The sequence below is a fragment of the Protobothrops mucrosquamatus genome, unplaced genomic scaffold, assembly GCF_001527695.2.
Source record: "Protobothrops mucrosquamatus isolate PMUCROS unplaced genomic scaffold, P.Mucros_1.0 scaffold_180, whole genome shotgun sequence".
Lineage (NCBI taxonomy): Eukaryota > Metazoa > Chordata > Lepidosauria > Squamata > Viperidae > Protobothrops > Protobothrops mucrosquamatus.
In genome coordinates this window covers 35,377-54,688 of record NW_015386256.1, presented here as the reverse complement: position 1 = coordinate 54,688, position 19,312 = coordinate 35,377, and the positions used below count along the sequence as shown (strand labels likewise).

Below are 19,312 nucleotides of genomic sequence, written 5' to 3'. Positions count from 1 at the left end.
GCTGATTTTAAACTTTGACTGTTCTCACTTATTTACTCATTATCTCATGTTTTCATCAGCATAAAGATAAAAGCCATGGAACTGACAAATATAACATAAAAGCATTGTGTATATAAAATTGTAAAGAGAGTGACTCCGGGGTAAAATATGACATAAAAATTATAAATCTGTTATAAAAACCAGAATCTTTATTGTATGATAAAAGTAGCTTAATGTTATCAGAGAATACTTCCTGCGTGGTACAAGTAAGAATGGAAATCTAGTCTAAACCAGCATCATATGAAAGCTTTGCTTTGACAAAAGCCCTGATAGTTAGTGGAAGTTAATCTGTTAAGTTATTTAATGATGATCATGAGCAGTGATCCCATGAGTACATCTTTGATTTGTTGGTAAGTTTCTCTGTCAAACTGAAAGTATACAGCAGCCCCTAGGCAAAAATGGGTCAATGTCTTCATTTGTTATGTATAACCAGCCAGCTGTGATCTATTCAAATCACTATTTTACTGACTGTTCTGTGAAAGAATTATATATGACTATAATAATAAAATAAGAAGATAGAAACAGAAAAATTCTAACTGGGAATTTCATTTTTTTCTTTAAAAAATTGTGCCTGGCCTTTAAAAAAATTCTGGTAGCAATTTTCTTTCTAGAATTAAAAGTCGATGTCAATGTATTCTTCTACATCTGCCAATCATTGTCTTAGTAAATTAAGATGAAGAAGTAAAAATATTTCTTCCCCTTCAAAAAAAGATAAATGCATAAATAATAATTTGTATTAATACGGACAAAACTAAACAATGAAAATTACATGATTGGGGGGGGGGGTAAGGGTTAAGAGAAATATATAATCATACCTTCACGTTCTGTTTGGTCACTCCAGAAGTGCACTCCATTTTAGCAGGAGGATTCAAATCCCCATAACTTGCAATATATTGTATAAGATTCATCAATGCAGCACATGAATCTGAGCATGTTCGAATGTGGATAACATCACTAGAACAATGTAGTTCAAAATATGGATTGCTCTGGGCAACAAAGTAAAATAAGATCATTTTTGATTCCTATGAAAACTACACACACTCATATCTAACAACAAACAAAACATATATGCTTAGAAGACCCCCAATTTGGTCTAGGGGTTAAGGCACCAGGCTAGAAAGTAGGAAACAGTAAGCATGAAAACCGGCTTGGATCAGTCATTCTCTCAGTCCAATTTACCTCACAAAGTTACTATTGTTGGGTAAAACAGAAGGAGGAAGGAGTATTAAGATATATTCATCATGTTTATAAAAATAAAAAAACACAAGATAAGAAAAACTAAAAAAATGTATGTTAAGGAATCCAATACAATTCTAGTCCTACTGATTTTCATTTTTCTTTGTAAATAAATCCCTCTTTATTTGTAAATAAGCCCCCTAATGATATATATGTTTTATATATATTATATATATGTTCAAAATTAGCCTTATTTTGTCAAAGTTGTAAATAAATAATTTTGTTTTTATGTTTTAACTTACCCTCTCTTCACCAGATTGAGGTTTCACTGTCCTTATGGTCAGTTCCAACAGTCCCATATCCATAACTTGAACATAATCTGGAAAAAAAAAGAATAAAAATATATATTTATTAAACTGCTTTAATATGGCTTAAGTAGGAAAACTACTTAAGTCTTCACACATTTTAAATTCAGTTTTTATATTAATGTATAGTAAAACTCTAACAATGTACCATTTTGTACTATTGTCCTTTCTTCTATTATACAATACATGTTTAATGTGATTTGTACCAATTTATGAAGTAAACTGCCAAATATACTTCAGTAACAACAGATTTCTGTATTTCCAGGGTGAATCCTAAATAGTAGTTTGCTCAGTTGCATCCAATGACTGTTAACTGGGGGTCACTTAAATTGACGTTATACTGTAAACGTAACTTCCTCCTACTTAATGACCATTTAGCTTTACAGTATTTGTCCAAGCCACCTACTTCTTATGCACTTCCCACTTGATACAAAATAGTATTACAACTGATATTCAAACCCATTCTAATTTAGAGAAAATAAGCAGATAAATCAAGAGACACTGCACTCATCTTTAAGGGGTGAACTTCATGTCTGACTGGGAATGAATTCAATCAACATATACACACATGGCCATTACTGCGTCCAACAGTGAGTGTCCAAGCTACTATCCCCTCTCACACTCCTCATTCTTTTTTCTCACTATCAAATACTCTGCATCCTTGCTATAATTCCTTTCCTGATAGGCTGGGAAGCAGTGAACATTTTCTTCCTGACTCAGCATGGAAGAATAGAGAGCAGAAAGGAAGGTGAATGGATGCATACATGGAACCAAGTTTGTAAATCGCCAGAAGGAAACTGGGCGAATTGGATAGGAAAGTGAGAACAGAAAGAAAATAAGGAAGTAAGGCAAATAATTAAATGTGTATATGCAAGGATAGAAAGATAAAGAAGGAACAGATCTTTGAGATTAGGAAATTTCAGTGGCCTGTTATTGTAGATGAAAATATGCAAATGAAGGACTGAATAAAAGAGTATCCTTAAATCTGAGTTGGTCCTGCTCATTTTTAGACTTTCATGAGTTTTAGATCCCAAGCGTATCACTATTTGTGTTTCTGTCTTCAGCTAGAAAGATTATTTGCCACCGCAGATGTCTTTTAAGATTAGACGACGGCTATAGAGCAGAAGTCCCCAACCTTTTGGGTATCAGGGATCGGTTCCGTGGAGAAAGGTTTTTCCATGGACCAGAGGAGGCGTGGTTTCGCATGCTACCTGCATCTCACAGATGGGACTTCGCTTTTTTGTGTGGACCGGTTGCTGGCATGCTGCAGCCTGGTACCGGTCCACGGCCCGGGGATTGGGGACTCCTGCTATAGAGTCTTAATATACTCAAGAAAACTAGAGAAGAATGCTGACATCCAGAATATTCATGCCATCTTAGATAATCATGTCCAATTGACATTTTACTAACTAACCCTATATGTTTAATATTATAGGTTTTCAATATCCTAACTGGTTATGTTTGATTCTCTGGGTTCTTTTCAAATGTGAAATATACTTACCTTTTTGGAGATTCACAGTAGCATTATTTTTGTCAGATAAATGCAAAGCAGCCTCATCCAAGATTATCCTACAGCCAAAAAACCCTAAATTGTGTATTTGGTATACAAATAAATGATGCATTTAACCACTTGATTAAAGAATACAAATGTAATCATCTTCTTAACTTTGCACTGTTATTGATTTTGTTCTGATAAGGCAGTTTAACTACAAGTAGGAATAGATTCCCATCAGTGAAAACAACGTTGACATGCACTGTTCATTGAGTTGCAACTGGGAAGATCACAAAAACTACATAGAACCAAATAAAGTCTTTGGTTGACAGGAAAAAATGAGAAACTACAACAAGAATTAACTTTAAATATGTGTTATAGTAAAGGAAAAAATCATGGGAGTTTTCAAACAACAATTTTAGTTTTAATGGAATCAAAACTTCCTTAAAACCACATGTTTATGTCTTTGAACTATACTCCTGTAGGCCAGAAACCAAGAGGACAACATGAAGGGGGGGGGGGACTTTTTAAGTTTAAATTGTTGAAAATCTTACAAATGTTTTAAAACAAGAAGATATGCATACCGCATGTTTTGTCCTATTTCTTTTCTATGTCAATTCCAAATTCATGTTTTTAAAAACAGAAGTCACTATGGCCAAAAAAAGGGGTGATTCTATAAGTATTAACTATTGTAGGTTTACAATGGATTTTTATTATTTAAGAAAAATTGAAAAATTAGCTTTCATTAAAAATTCAGCTTCATCTTCATCCTCATGTATGGTTTTATATTTTCATAATACCTAAAATAAATATGAAGGTGAAAATGAGGCTGTTGGTCTTTTAAATGTTACCTGAGAGTGGAAGATGATTTATCCAGTGCCATGCTACTTGAGATGCTAAATGTTTCAACAGTAAGAAGACATCTAGTTGGTAAAAATAAAGGCCTGCCAAAAAAAACAATAACCCATCAGTGTTGTTATTCCTGAAAGTTTGGACCAAAGTATTTAAGAGATTTAATACACTGCTGACAACAATTGCCATAATACATTACTCTGAATATTCTTCTTATTTAACTTACTTGTAATTCAGAGCACAACTCCAGAGATGGACGTGAAATGTTGTAACGGAGGCTGGAGGATTATATCCCAATACAGGTTCATCAGAAATATTCAAAAAATACATAATCTACAATTACAAAAAGCATAAAAATAGACCCATTGATTTCCAATTATTCACAATTTAAGGCCACTTCACAACAGTTATTAAAAAGTGAAATACTGGACCCAGTGACAGCTTGCATAGTTTTACCATCTTGCTGCAGCTTTGCTCATCCAAGTTTTGTTCCTTACTATGCTATAGCAAAATCTTCCAGTGTAGGTTTCTAGGAGGCACCCATGCCTCAGGGATGGGGGAGAACTACTGTAGAATATGCTCTGATGATCATACAGAGATCTGCTAAACTGCTTCTGGACAGAATCTTTCATTGGGCCTATAAGAACTTATTGAAGTTGCAGACCAGTTTTTAACACATTTTAATACTAACAAAGAAGTTAGAAAATGAGGATAGTGAAAAATAGCCACAAAATTAAAATATTGCAATATTTCTAAGATATATTTTTATATTTTTTTATTTTATCCTATATTACGGGTAGTCCTCAACATATGATAATGACGGGGACTGGAATCTCAGTAGCTCAGTAAAGTGGTTGTTAAGCAAGATGTCACTTGACCAGTTTCCTCAACTATCACAATCCTAGTTGTGACTGTTAAGTGAACTCGTGGGTTGTTAAGCGATACAGTCCCAAGGAGCAATGAAGTACGGCAGGTGGGTGGGGGAGGCCCTGGGAGACCCAGTGAAGGCAGTGCACAAGTTCAGAAATGAAATGCAGCACTTGGTGGCAGCAACACTTATGCAGAGGCCTGGAGCCTTCAGCAGTCTCCACCACTTACCTCTGCTCCCAGGCTGTGACTTCAGCCCTAGCCTCACTGCTGCCACTGAGAAATGTTGCCCAATTCCCCACACCCACCTATCTACTTTGTGACCTAGGCTCTGTGCCCTGCAGCACTTGGCTATAATGCTGGGGCTGAGCTCAAAACAGAGACCCACGGCCATCAGTAGCCTTAGCCAGTTGTCACTGCCCCAGGCCTCAACTTCACCCCTAGCACTGCTGCCACTGAGAAACGTTGTGGGATGTTCTTCAAGGTGTATAAGCCTGAAGGGACAGCGTGATTGCCCTGGCTTTCCCCCCCCCACCCGCGCATCTGCCTTGAACCACTCACCAACCATTTTTCTCCTACTGCTGAAAGGCCTGGGCAACATATCTGAGACAGCTCATGCTAGTGCCAGATCTTCTTTCTGCAAACTACCATGCATCATTCTGTAAACCTTGCGTGGTTTGGAGAATGAGGCTATGGAAACATCGCCAGTCTTTCTGATCCAGAGCTGAAAATCCTTCCTGCCAAAATCTGAGCAGGATTTTTAGCCCTGAGTGGAGAAACAAGTTTCTCCAAAACTGAAACTCCTTCGTGGCTAAAAATCCTGCTTCAGCATGGACTTTTTTTTTGCCAGCCCCCTGAAACTAGAGGGAATTCTCTTAGTAGGGGCCAGTGGCATTTGACTTTCTGGGGAAGCTGGCAGGGAAGATTGCAAATGGTAATCTCATAATCGTGGAGCACTTGGCAACTAGTTGTAAGTGCAAAAGGGTCGCAAGTGTCACAATCATGACTATTGGGGTACTGCAATGGCCATAACTTCAAGTCGTAAGTCCTCTTGTTCAGCACTTTTGTAATTTCAAATGGTCACTAAATAAATGGTCGTAAGACAAAAATGACCTATATATCTTCCATAAAATTGATGTTATTGTTCAGGATGCAGACTTTCTTTCAAGTAACTCATGTCATTCTCCCAGCCTACTTTTTCTTTAGCAATATATGCTCTACATTCTATAGAGTATATTTAAGTTGTCATTAGGCATTTTTATCTAATTAAGGGTTTTTCTGTTAATATCTGTGAAAATCTATAATGTTTCTCAGTTGTTTCATTTGGCTGTGAGGTCATTAGACTGAGTGACGAGTAATTGAAAACAAGAAGCAAAGTGATATATACCTGTTCATGCCAGCTTAAACCAGAAGGAAGCACTCTATGCTGCAGAGTGGCTCCTCTTAACCCAACTGCAACTAAAAACTCCTAGAAAACAAAGTATATCAAGTTAGTTTAACGATTTGAAATGTTTGGAATTAAATGAACATACCTATCCTTTCTTTGACAGTAACAATGCTAATAATGTTAGTACCATAACAAGAACAATGTAAATAGTATATTAAGTTACTATCTGACTGGAAATTCAAAGAATTTATAGTGCAATGATAAAGTGGTGCCTTTCAGAGTTGTTGGACTAGATGCCCAAATAGCTCTACCAAACAGAGCCAAATGTATAGAATTATGATTCAAATTCCTACCTGACTCTATTTACTGACTCGGCCAGTCGTTTTCTCATAATGCAATCTTATCTAATGAATTTACTGTGAGGATAAAATAGGGTGTGTGTGTGGGGGGGGGAATGTTTCTATATGCTATCCTCAGCTCTCAAAGAAAAGTCAAAATATAAATGTATTGATAAGCACTGATGATGTTACGTAGTTTGGGTAATGAAATGTCTGCAAGAAAACAAGCAAGCTCAGAGAACACCAAGGACCCCTTCAAATGTGTTGATAAATAAATAATAAATAAGTTAATTCTAAATACAAACCTTTGTATTTGTCTCTGATTTATTTGACTGTATTTTAACTGCAACTGACAACATGCTTAAGCATTCTGCTCCTACACCATCTGAAAAAGGTGTATTGGGACCTTCTTCTTCCGAAAAATAAACAGTAGGTTCTAGCCAATGTGGATGTGTTGCACTTGGCAATTTTATTTCAGACAGAGACACTGTCTCTTCTACCACTCCTGCAAAAGAATGATTTGCTTATTACTTAAAGCAATTTGGAATGTAGAATGAAAACACACATTCTCTCTTTCAGAAAAAATGAAGATGGCCAAAGTCTGGTAATATTCATAGTGACAGTGATTGCTTTGTATTCAAAAACAAAAGGTATTTGGGAGCACACATGTGGCACTGGTCTGCAACATTTTTAAAAAGCACACCTTTTCTTAGGAACAATATATGTTCCTCAGTAATAATGGAGTTGCTGTGCAATTCCAGGAAGAAACATTTAGTTTATGAATTTGCACAACAATAAGACTTCAACTGCATGCCAAAGCACCTTTTTGTCTTTGCTCTAAAGTGTTGCACAATCCATTTTCTATCATATACAAATAAAAAGAAATTTCTACAATATATTTCGCTAAACATCAAAGTTTGCCAAGGATCAGCAATTTATTTGACTACTACACACAAACAAAATCAGAAAAAATATTTTAAAAATTAGAATACAGTACATTACAGATCCCTTCTGGGAGCAGAAGCCCAGAGAAATACTTCAATAAACTTACTAATGACTAGCATCGTCCTCTTACATTCTGAATGCATAAGACATTGTTAACAAGAGTCAAACTAGAAAATTATCAACATAATTCTGTCTCACATTGTCTCACACTTATCACTAGAGTTTTTCATAGAGCTATGCAAGGTGCATTGTTTGAAGATAAAATACCCCTCTGTATTTGTGTAATAAAGTAGCTGTTGCTTTGAAACCCTCCCTAGAACTTCTGTGCATGGACAAGCATGCCAGAAGACACTTCTGTCAGGAAAACTGACGAAATGATTCAATGATTCAAATGGAACTAAAACTGAGGAATTCATTCCTATTACTTTCATGTACCAAGCTGCATGTACCTTAAAAGTATAGTACAATTTTACTCTTAATTTTTGTTTAGAGTTTGTAATGCTTCAGATATGTTTGAAAAAAGTTGTATGGAACAAGCAGGGCTATGTATGCAGGATCTCTCTATGATTTATTGAAAGAGTTGTAACTGTTTCCATATGTGACATGAACACCAGTTAAAATGCAGTATTGCACGCAATCTCTGCCCACTGCCAGGAGTTTGATCCTGACCAGCTCAAGGTTGACTCAGCCTTCCATTCTTCTAAGATTGGTAAAATGAGGACCTACATTGTTGGGGGCAATATGCTGACATTTGTAAACCACTCAGAGTGCTGTAAAGCACTGTGAAGCGGTATGTAAGTGCTATTGCTATTCCAAAGCATCTTTTACGAACAAAATCCAAAGCATTATACTATCCAGTTTTGACATAATTATTCCAAATTATTTCCATCTTTCTCTGTATAGATAGTTCTATAAATCACTAAAATTCTAATTAAATATAAACTACTGATAATAAAAGATGAGTTGTGAGATTGGGCAGCATACAAATGGGGATGGATGAATAAATACATCAATTATTGACCTTTTAATTTTTGTTCCATAAGCAAAATTAAAGTCCAGCTATATTCTTAAAAACACCTAGCTCCAATTTTCTGAATGAAGTGTAATTAAATATAATTCTATTTTAGCAACATAGTAGTACAAAATTAATCTTTTAATACTAGCAAAAAAAGTTACATTATACACATTTGTTTGTTTCAAAAACTGTAATACATTTTATAATTTTCACTAACCCATCATTTCAAAAAGCTGAACACAAATTCATATTTACACTAACAGTTCAATTTCATACCTTGATGATATAAGTTGAGACTATTGGAATGGAGACATATGTAATGTTTGTCTTCAAAACCTTCATACTTGGTTACACAAAATAAAGAACCATTACAAAATTCAAACCAAAATTCTCCATGTTTGTCTTCAAATACACTTCCATCATCCTGCTATAGAAAAAGTGAAATATATATATTAATATCATTTGCTGGTTGAATCTGATAGCCTTTGTTTTAGAATGAATTGTATTATTCCTAAGAATATTATTCTGCTTAATACACAAAGACAAAGAGATCCTTGATCTGATCCTGACACCTGGTGCTCTGTCTACAATATGCAGCTTTCTTAGAACTATTATTGAAATGGTCTCTGCTGCTTTCTGAAGATCTTTTTTCTTCTCAATGTAGTCAATGGCCCTGGACTTCCCAGGTGCTCCCTTAACAGCTGTACTAAAAGCTAGTTTGTTTGTTTTTAATGAAAAATGTGTGGGTTTTTTGCCAAATGTAAGCATACCAAAATAGCGTTTTATATATAAAATCCTACATGTCCAACTACATTAGTCATACATACTTTGGTATCTCACCTTGATATCTGTGAATATTGACAATAATCCATGGTTTATATTTAAAAGAAGTGAAAGAAAATTCTGTGTGCTTCTGTTTTGCAATTCGGTTTTTTTCCTTCTCCGGGAACAATAATTAGAATCAAGAGTGGAGAAATATTGTAATGTTTCCTCCTCAGATCCACTCTCATCATCTATAAAAACCAATTAAAGATTTAATTATTGGAACTAATAAAGATAGCTGGTTAACTATAAACCTAGGTGGACAATATACCTAGGTTGAGAATATGTACAGATTTTCCCAGTATTAATTCTTAAATTCTTTTAAATAGATTACCATAAATACGTACTCCTATTTTTGTTTAACAGAATAACATTGGATATATATATATATTATGGAATACATTACCATAATGAATAGTAGATTTGAACTGGTTAAAACTGTCTTTACTAAATGTGTTGATCAGCTGGCTGGCGACTGAAATCCCAACACCGTATGAAATATTCTCAAATGTTTCTACAGGAGAGGGAGCTGTGGGTTCCCACAATAATAGATCATTACTAATCCTAGAAAGAAAGAAAAAACTTGAATATTAACCAAGTAAATATGGGAACAAATTGAATCACAACAAATCTATGTTGTAGAAAAATATTTTTAAAGTGACTAACTATATGCAAATCAGTAATATATACTAACAGAGGAATGAAACCTATGCATCAGAGAAACACCTGTACATCAGATAAACATAGGCTGGTAATTTACCTTTCCTTCCTTATTTACTATATTTGTTAAATGTATTTGGAAGAAACATTAAGATAAGACAAAAAAGGGTAACTGTCTTGCAACTCAACATGCAAATGTGTACCGGTAGTCAACTTATGATCACAATTGAGCCCAAAATTTGTTGCTAAGTGAGACATTTGTTAAGTGAGCTTTGCCCATTTTACTATTTCTTACCACCATTAAGTGAATCATTGCAACCAATGTTGCAATGGTTGTTAAGTGAATCTGGCTTCCCCATTAACTTTGCTTATAAGAAGGTCGCAAAAGATGATCACATGATTCCCGGACTGCAACTGTTATAAATATGAACCAGTTGCCAAGCATCTGAATTTTGATCACGTGGCCATGGGGATGATGCAATGATCGTAAATGTGAAAAATGGACATAAGTCATTTTTTTCAGTGTGTTGTACCTTTAAATGGTCACTAAATGAACTGATGTAAGTCAAGGAGTACCTGTAATATACTTCTTTAGAAACAGCACAGATACATACAAACATATGAATAGGGTTCAAATATTTTCCAGAAATCAGAAACCAATTTATAGGCTGGTGCTCCAAAACACCTCATGCTTTTTCTTTGAAAAATTAAGTATCCTGCACTTTCCTTTAATTGCTGAAAATACCTCTCAGCGGGCTGAGGAATTCTTAGGATCATGTGGAAGATGTAATAATCGACTGCAGGGGAAGAAAGTTACCTTCCCAGATTTTTATTTCAAAATGCCTCCAATGGATCCCAAAGACCTTTAATTTTATACTTGCCTATTGTAAAGTTTCTCATAAAAACTCTTGTTTGGTAATGTTAAATAAACATTTGGCAACGTGAGTTCTAACACATAATGGGAATTGCTGATTGCTTTATCTTGAAACTCAGTCATCTCTACTGCATCTCCTGGCATCACCATCTATAAATGAAACAAATGGGAAAAATAAAAGAGGCAGAAATAATAAAACTACAAGTACAATCAGAAATGGAAGCTCTAGTATCAATTTTAGCATATCCTCTTTCCAGAAAAAAAATGGGCATATTTTCAAATAAACTTTGTTTAAATTTAATTCAATTTAAAAATTAAAATGGTTAAAATATTTGTCACAATTTTGTTGTTGCCTCAACCCAGGCCAATCAATTAATGTGAGATTTGAGGTGATAAAGGCTACCAAAACACACTAGACCTAGAGTCTTTGAATTTTACTTTTAAGTAGCACTTTGACTAATGTTGTCCATCAAATTTTATACTTAATCAAAATACAGACATCTTGGAGACATGTTCATATACCAATTAAAACTAAAAAAGTTTTGAAAGCAAATAATTTTGTTTTGCAGAGAAGCTCTAAATCTAGGGACCTGCTAAGGTATCTGAAGTGTAATATTCTAAATGACCATCACCGTCCTACATTCCTAAGTATACAATAAAGTTCATAATTAAGCTTTTGGCAATTCTAAGTGTTGTACAGATTTGTCTTAGGGAAATAGTTTGTAATCATGCTAATTAATCACCTTAAATGAGCTTTCATGTTAGCTAAACAGCTTATGATAATTAATCATTGGAAAGATGCCGTACACTAATGAGCACAAGCCATTTATCAAAAGCATGCTTACTGGGCAAAGCAATACTGTTTATTAGATCTGCCACTTCAGAAGATATATCTAGGTAGGAATGAAACCCTTTCCTGTTGGGTGCTTAGGAAGATTAATTCTATGTGTGAAAAGGTATGGCTTATTACATTTATTTATTTATTTATTAAATTTATATACTGCCCTATCTCCCTTGCGGGACTCAGGGCGGTGAACAGGCGATACTAAAAACCACGATAATAAATAAATAGTTTGTTTTAAAATCGAATTAAATAACAGGCCTGTTCTAAAAACACAGCCGTAAAAAAAAAAAACCCCACTGAAACATAATCAAACTACGCCAGGCCGGCCGCACGGAATAGATGGGCCTTCAGGGCTCGGCGAAAAAGGCGCAGGTCCGCAACTGTACGTAGGTCATCCTATGTACAGGAGCTAATATCAGCTGATCTATCCTCAAATAATTTGAGCTGGGGGACGTTTGAAAAACACTGCCCTACATGAACATTTCTATTAAGCAAAAAAGATTTCTGGTAATACGGTCCTCCCCTGTAACTCTCGGAGCAGCTCTTTCAAAAGCAAAACTGAACACAGATTACCTATAATTATTTCCTATCTAATATTAAAAGGTACAAAGTCAGCTGGGCAACTTTGAGCTAATCATTTTCAGCCCTAGAGAAATCATGTCCAGTGGTATTGTCTTGTCTCAGTGCCTAGAGGATGTTGGAGTTTGGATGAGGAAGAACAGAAGTTTAATCCTAGCAAACCCAAGTGGCTGTGGAATCGTAGACCACCTAATTCTTGGGAATCTTCTACTTTTGGACCTAAATAGAGTTACAGTGCCCCATGAGGTCTAGTATGCAATCTAGGTTTTATCCTGAGCTCTCAACACTTCTCAAGGAGCAGGAGGCAGATCTGGCTAGGAAGACTTTTCCACAAGTTCAGCTTGTACATCAATTGTGTCCATTCCTGAACCAAGAAATCCTTACAACTACAATGGCTCACTTTGCAGGTGAACTACTGCATTAAGCTCTACATAAGGCTACTCTTAAAAATCACCAAGAGCTACAGCTGACCCAGAATGCAGCAGCAGGTCATGCACAATCATCATTGTTTGTGCTGCTGCATTCTGGGACAGCCATGCCCATAAAACACCTCTGTTCTGTGAGTTGCACTAATTATTATTAATTTCTGGGTACAATTGAAGGTTGTAATTATTTTTAAAGACCTGCATGGCTTAGAGCCTAATTATTTGAGGAATAATCTACCCTTCAGTAATGTCTGCCTGTCCTATATGATCCAACAGAACCAGCTTGCTTAGGGTCCCTTCAATTAAGCAGTATAATCAAGTTGGATTCAGGAAGCAAGTCTGTTGTACCTGGAACCACCTCTGGAGATCCACAAAGCCCTCAATCTGGTCTCCTTTAAATGAATTTTAAAAACCTGGCTATTCCTCTAAGCTTTACATTATCAGTGGTCAGGCCCCTTCAAGCTACTGCCGTATTTTTTTATATATTATTTATATCTAATTATGAAGCCACCCAGAGTTGTTCTGTAGACTAGAAATGTAATGGATGGATGGTCAGATACTGAGTTTTACAGTATTTTATGATCAATAACTTCAAAATATAATTGTAAATGAAGCAGCACAGAACTAATTCTAAGTTCCTAAATTGAAATCAGGCTGTGTTTACTTGGCATTATTCTTTTTGTTATTTTTATTAGTTGTGCTAATACATTTTGAGTTTACTATACAGATACCCTTTACATTTACACAATGTAAATTCCCAAAATCATATAAATCAGGGCTTTTCAACCAATGGTACGGGTACCACCTGTGGTACATGGGCACCTGGCAGGTGGTACGCAACCATCCTAGAAAAGTGGTAGCGGGGGAGGGGAACCGGTGGCAGCACCGCACAAGCCTGAGCGAGAGATGTCTCGAGCTGCAGGCCTGTCAGGGCTCAGCAGAAGCGCCAGGATCAGTGCCAGGCTCCACTGGAGCTCAGCGCTGATCCTGGCGCTTCTGCTGAGCCCAGAAGAAGCGCCGATCAGCTGGAATGGTGCAGCATCTCCAGGGTCTTATGATTTACATTCAGATGCTTGGCAACCGATTCATATTTATGACGGTCACAGTGCCCCAGGGTCATGTCAAGTGACCAAAACCTGCGGCAACCACCCAGCAGAAGGGGGGAATAAAAACCAAACACCCCCCACCCCACCCCACCTCCGCTCCAATCCTCAACAGAAATGCTCACAACAATGAAAACCTCGGACAGGAGGAAGAGCGCCGCCGGGCGGGCAGGCAAGTGTCTTGCTCGGCTGTGGCTTGGGGGGCACTTTTTTCAGTGCCACTGTAACTTCGAACAGTCACTAAGCGAACTGTTGTAAGTCGAGGACTACCTGTACTTTATCACTTTTTTCCTTTTTTTTTTTTGGTCATCAAGTTTTTGACACCTTGCTAGCCGACTGGTGGTACTCGGATGTTGCCATATCCTAAAAGTGGTACAATGGGTGAAAAGGTTGAAAAACCCTGATATAAATGATCCTTAAACATGAATATTCATCCTACCTCTTCATTTTCAAACATTACTCTACGAGAAGAAAATGGAGATGGTTCTGGTCTTCTAAGATCACATAGATCCTTCAGGGATTGACATACTCCTTCTTCTTCCTCATGAAAATGACCATCAATTTCCTCCTCTTCCTCCGGAGCCATTCTTTCCAAAATGGAGTGTACAGCAAGTGGGTTTATTTTCAGTACAATCCTGTTTTCCAAACAAGCAAATTAACACAGCAAATTCCCAAAACAGTTAAATGTTTTACATTGTTATAAAAGGTAGGCATGAAACAACATACATCCTTTTCATTCCTTTTCCTATAGCACCCTTTTCACCTTATGCTATCAAGTTTTCTCATTTCATTCTTAACATTTCATATATTTTTAATGTCGTTATAAGCCAACAATATGATATGCTGATTTGTAAAGTGTCTCAATGATACTTTTATTCTTGATGTTTTAAATTATTATTACGTATATATCTTAGTAATAGTTATGATGGATTGAGATGATGGGACCTAACTGACCTTGGCAAATCTGGAAAAGGCTTAGCAGGGTCAGATCTTGTTAGTAATTAGATAGGGGGCCACCAGGAAATCCCAAAGGTGTAGATTTAAGTAGGAAATTTAAACATATCCTAGCAGAAGCAATGAGAAATCACTTGTATTATTGTCAAGAGAGCCATCTAGTTATTGTAACAGAGGCATAGAGTTCCATACTTGACTTGATGAATGTTTAATCTGGGGGTATGATAAAGCACCTCCACAGCAATAGGGGACATGTCTAATTTATAAACATAAATAAAAAAATTATACTATTCAACTGTTACAATCACATTCAACCGTTTTTGCAAATTTGTCAGACTATAATTAATTTGGCTTTAATAATATGGTTCTTGGACAGGAAAACTCAGGATTTAAACAGGGAATAAATAAAACAGGCATTGTGTGACAATGTATCAATGTTTTAAGAATGCAGTAGGAAGATGAAATATCTTTCTATACCGTGGCCAGTCAAAATTGTCTGATGAAACCATTTCTCCAAGAACACCACTGGAAACTTTAAAAAACTGTATAGCTGATTGGTCTTCGTTTTCTTCAAAAGATCCTACAACGAAAATAGAGAAAATAATTACATATGTTCCTATGAACAGTAGCAAAGCAATAACAAATCATACAGGAAACTTATTAAAATTGTTGTGTCTTTACATTCTTTACAAAAGAAATAGTCTTTTGCAACCATGATTCTCAATTACATAGAAAAGTAGCTATCCTGTAAGTGCAGACTATGACCTCTTAAGGCAGAGATGGGGAACTATGGCCCCTTTATGACTTGTGGATTTCAACTCCCAGAAGTTATAAAAGGGCCATAGTTCCCCACCCCTGTCTTAAGACAACAAAAACATAAGGGCTTTATTTAAAGTTATAACTATTTTCATTTATATACCAAATGTATAAAATTATTTTCCTTTCCCTTCCTAAAGAACACCCACATATTCTTAAAATAGAAAAACATGGAATAGTAAATAGGCTATTGTTATCCAACCACTTGTGTACTTCATGGCACCCACTATTATAAACAGTTACTGGTTCTTTATCTTACCAGTTAGTTCTTTAAACGTGAGCTCTAATTGAATTTGCTCTGAAGATGGCCCTCCAATAAATTCTGTTTTAAGTTCTGTGTCTGAAAATTCTAATTGAAGAATTTCCTTCTGAAGTGATTTTTTAAACCACGGTCCTCGTTCTGGATCTGATCGTAGGTCAGGTATTGGGAAGCGAACTGAAAGCTTCAGAGCTGGTGCAATCACTTGAACCGATACTTTACAATTAGTGGGAGTACGTGAATCATCCAGAAAAACTTCAGCAAATGCCTTGTGCTAAAAGTGCATAATAATAAAAAAATAAACACTGTTTTTAAAGCATGGGGGGGAAACTTAATTGAAATATATATATATTTGTGTGTTATACTACATTTCTTAGCTGAAACTGTCCACGTCTTAAGGTTGCTATATGCACAAGGTAGTACTAAAACAAATAAATCATAAAACTGTTTATGAGATTTCTAAACTCACACTGGAAGTTTTTGCAAACTAACCCTTCACTCAGGGCTAGACATCTTCCCCATGTCATGTAATTCAACCTGGGCAAAGAAGATGAAATCCAGGCATACAGATACTAGAGTGGGATTGAAGATTCAATGGATCTCTGAATTCTAGAAAATATCTATAATTTTCACTAGATGGTATATATTTTTAGTAACTTTTACTATATATGTTTATGTATATAGGTAGTCAGGTCGCATCATTGCCCCCCTCCCGCAGTCATGCGACCGCATGTCAGGTGGGTCAGCTTTACAACAGGTTAAGGTGTTTCACAATGTTTTTTGTCTGTTTTCAGCATTTTTTGCTGATTTCTGACCAAAAAAACGCCCATTCAGATGAATGGGCTTAGTTAATGAATGTGGCATTTGTTTAATGATCTTGAATTTTGCTTGACTATCACCACAAAAAAGGCCAGAAAATTACATCCAGTCATGCGGGTGCCTTGATTTATAAATGCAGGGTCAATTACTGTTGAGGACTACCACTACAAATTAATGTTTGTATTTATGTATTTATTTATTTAAATATTTTGTATAGCCACCCATCTTATATTGAAACTTCCAACCAAGAGATACTTTTAGATCGTCTCCTATGTAAACATCACTCCACTAAAAGACATTTTTAGGGTGACGCTTTTCATAATACCTGGCTTTCCTCTCAGGCATTGGGTCAGGAAAATTCTGTCTAACATTATTGCTGAATTGCCTTGGTGAAATTTTTGTATTAGTTTTTACTCTGTTTTGTGTATCTTACAACAATTTATTTTTGTTTTCTGTCTTTTTATTGTTTGCTGCTCTGAGTTATCTTGAGGATAGTTATATGAGTAATAAGTAAACAAATAGATAAAAAGCAAAAATGTCAGTACCTCAAACTTCCAACAAATCAATTTTTTCCATAAATAATCAAAATGTAACCAATACACAAGTAAAGCAGAATGATTTTCTACTTACCAGGCTAATATGTTTGTTGTAAGAAGTGTACATATGGGATGCCATAGTTTCCACTGTGGTAAGCTTTTGTGGTTGAAGCAATGAATTTAGTCTGTCTACAATGCTAATATCCAGTTCACAGAATGCTGGACTCAACTTGACTTGTAAATCTGCTTTCTGGGGAACAGAGCTCAGTCTCCCCTGGCTACCCTGTTAATAAAACACTACAGACCTTTTACAAATGTAAAATACTATTTTTACACAATTGCACAAGTTTATATTTATATATTTAAAAAATCAGAGAAAACAATTTTATCAACTTTACCTGAGGCCCTTTGTTGTTTGAGTGCTTGTAATGAAGTTGAAGGCATGAGGGAGAATGTAATTTGTTTTCTTGCTTTTCAGAGTTAAACCTAAGGAGCTTTAAAAGAAAGACAACAAAATTGCTAATAACTGTAATTAAGACACAGCTTAGAAAAACCAAAAACACCATCTATCATTTTGTGAATGGGTTTCCACATGTCTACTGTGAAATCCCCTCAGCCCTCCAAAATACTAGGGAGGAGGTGCAGACATGGAGTTATGGAATGGGAAATAAATCTGTTCTTTGGGTAATTACCATGCTATCAGCAGATTATCAGAACGATATAAAATCCAATATATTTGGAGAAAAAAAATAAGAATGTTATTGTTCACCTCATTACATGATTTTTCACCAAGCAACCCAGAGTATTGATATTTTCCTTGCTTTTTTATGTTATCTAGAGCAACCTGGAGCAATAGATTTTAGATCCCTAAGATTTTGTTTAGTTTTGTATTTTGCTACACCCTTGGATATTAGAAAAAAATGGAGCCCCAAGGATTTTAAAGAGGGAAAAAAATAGTTAAGCATTTCAGATTATACTTCTGCCTGGAGCAACTTTTTCTAAATAGGTATTTCCAACCCAAACATCTAGCTACCAAAAAGTCAATTGTCATAAAGCAATCATGTTTACACATTTACCCACTGAATGCAATTTATATATATGTAAAAATATAAGGGAACACAATTTCATATTTTTCTCAATGTGTTTCAATTGCTAATATTAACTGCATACATATAATTTACCTCTGTATAGTGAGGTATTTGGGAATGGGAGTCTGTAGAAAACAGGCATTCCAGAAGTTCCATCTGTCCAATAGATAAATCTGTATTCAAACACTGAGAGGTTGATTTTTGTCGCTGCTCATAGGACACTTTGAGGACCGTACCTATAAATCTATCATGAGAAACAAAAGAACAAACCATTAATCAACAAACACAGATGCAATTGCTCTTTACTGATTGTTAAAAAGTTGTGGAAAAAAAAGTTTAACTGCCAAAATAAAACATTTGTTTTGCTAACTTTTTCTAACATGCAATAATATCTCAAATACATGAAAAAATAATCTATTTCCAAATACTATCTGCCACTAAAAAGAAAAATTGGTCAAGAATTAAAAAAAGAAAGAAAAAATGGCAAATCTTGCTCTGTAGTCCAGGTTTTGAAATTTCCCAAAAACATCCAACTGCCTACTCTGTGACCGAGAATGGTGGACAACTTCTTGCAAATAGAGGAAAAGGAATAATTTGGCTAGTTTGAGCTAGTGGTTAAGAGAACAGGCCAGAAAGCGGGAGACCATGAGTTCAAGTTCTGCCCAAGGTATGAAAGCTGCATGACTTTGGACCAGTCACACTCTCTTAGCCCAATCCACCTCACAGAGTTGTTGTAGGGAAAACAGGAAGAGGAAGGTTGGATATGTTCATTATCTTGAATTATTTGTAAAAAATAATAAAGGTGAGATACAAATAAATAAATAAAAACAAAAATAAAAAATACTCCAATGCAATTTGTCTCCATACTTGAAATCATCAACCAGGCACTTTAAACAGGTTCTCTACCATAATACGTTTCATATCAACAACAAATTCAACTGTTGTTGAATAAATTACTGTGGATTTCTTACTACAATTAGGAGGGATTCAAAACAGATTTCTATTCAAAGGATTATCTTTTATGTTTGAAAGCTGTTATGCTTTAATGTAAATGTAT

At 35.6% G+C, this 19,312-nt stretch overlaps 1 protein-coding gene across 1 annotated transcript in view; it reads right to left on the bottom strand.

Moving 5' to 3' along the window:
• ATG2B (autophagy related 2B) overlaps positions 1–19,312 on the bottom strand; it is a 52,456-nt gene that overhangs the window by 15,326 nt on the left and 17,818 nt on the right. Inside the window, exons 12-28 of the mRNA XM_015823770.1 lie at positions 18,349–18,499; positions 17,566–17,661; positions 17,262–17,450; positions 15,813–16,086; positions 15,215–15,317; positions 14,223–14,418; positions 10,840–10,982; positions 9,705–9,862; positions 9,317–9,489; positions 8,753–8,903; positions 6,822–7,021; positions 6,179–6,259; positions 4,151–4,257; positions 3,924–4,016; positions 3,082–3,149; positions 1,518–1,594; positions 855–1,025 (exon numbers count right to left, since the gene is read on the bottom strand). Coding sequence (XP_015679256.1) covers positions 855–1,025; positions 1,518–1,594; positions 3,082–3,149; positions 3,924–4,016; positions 4,151–4,257; positions 6,179–6,259; positions 6,822–7,021; positions 8,753–8,903; positions 9,317–9,489; positions 9,705–9,862; positions 10,840–10,982; positions 14,223–14,418; positions 15,215–15,317; positions 15,813–16,086; positions 17,262–17,450; positions 17,566–17,661; positions 18,349–18,499 — 2,431 coding nt within the window. The remainder of the gene's footprint in view (positions 1–854; positions 1,026–1,517; positions 1,595–3,081; positions 3,150–3,923; positions 4,017–4,150; positions 4,258–6,178; positions 6,260–6,821; positions 7,022–8,752; positions 8,904–9,316; positions 9,490–9,704; positions 9,863–10,839; positions 10,983–14,222; positions 14,419–15,214; positions 15,318–15,812; positions 16,087–17,261; positions 17,451–17,565; positions 17,662–18,348; positions 18,500–19,312) is intronic.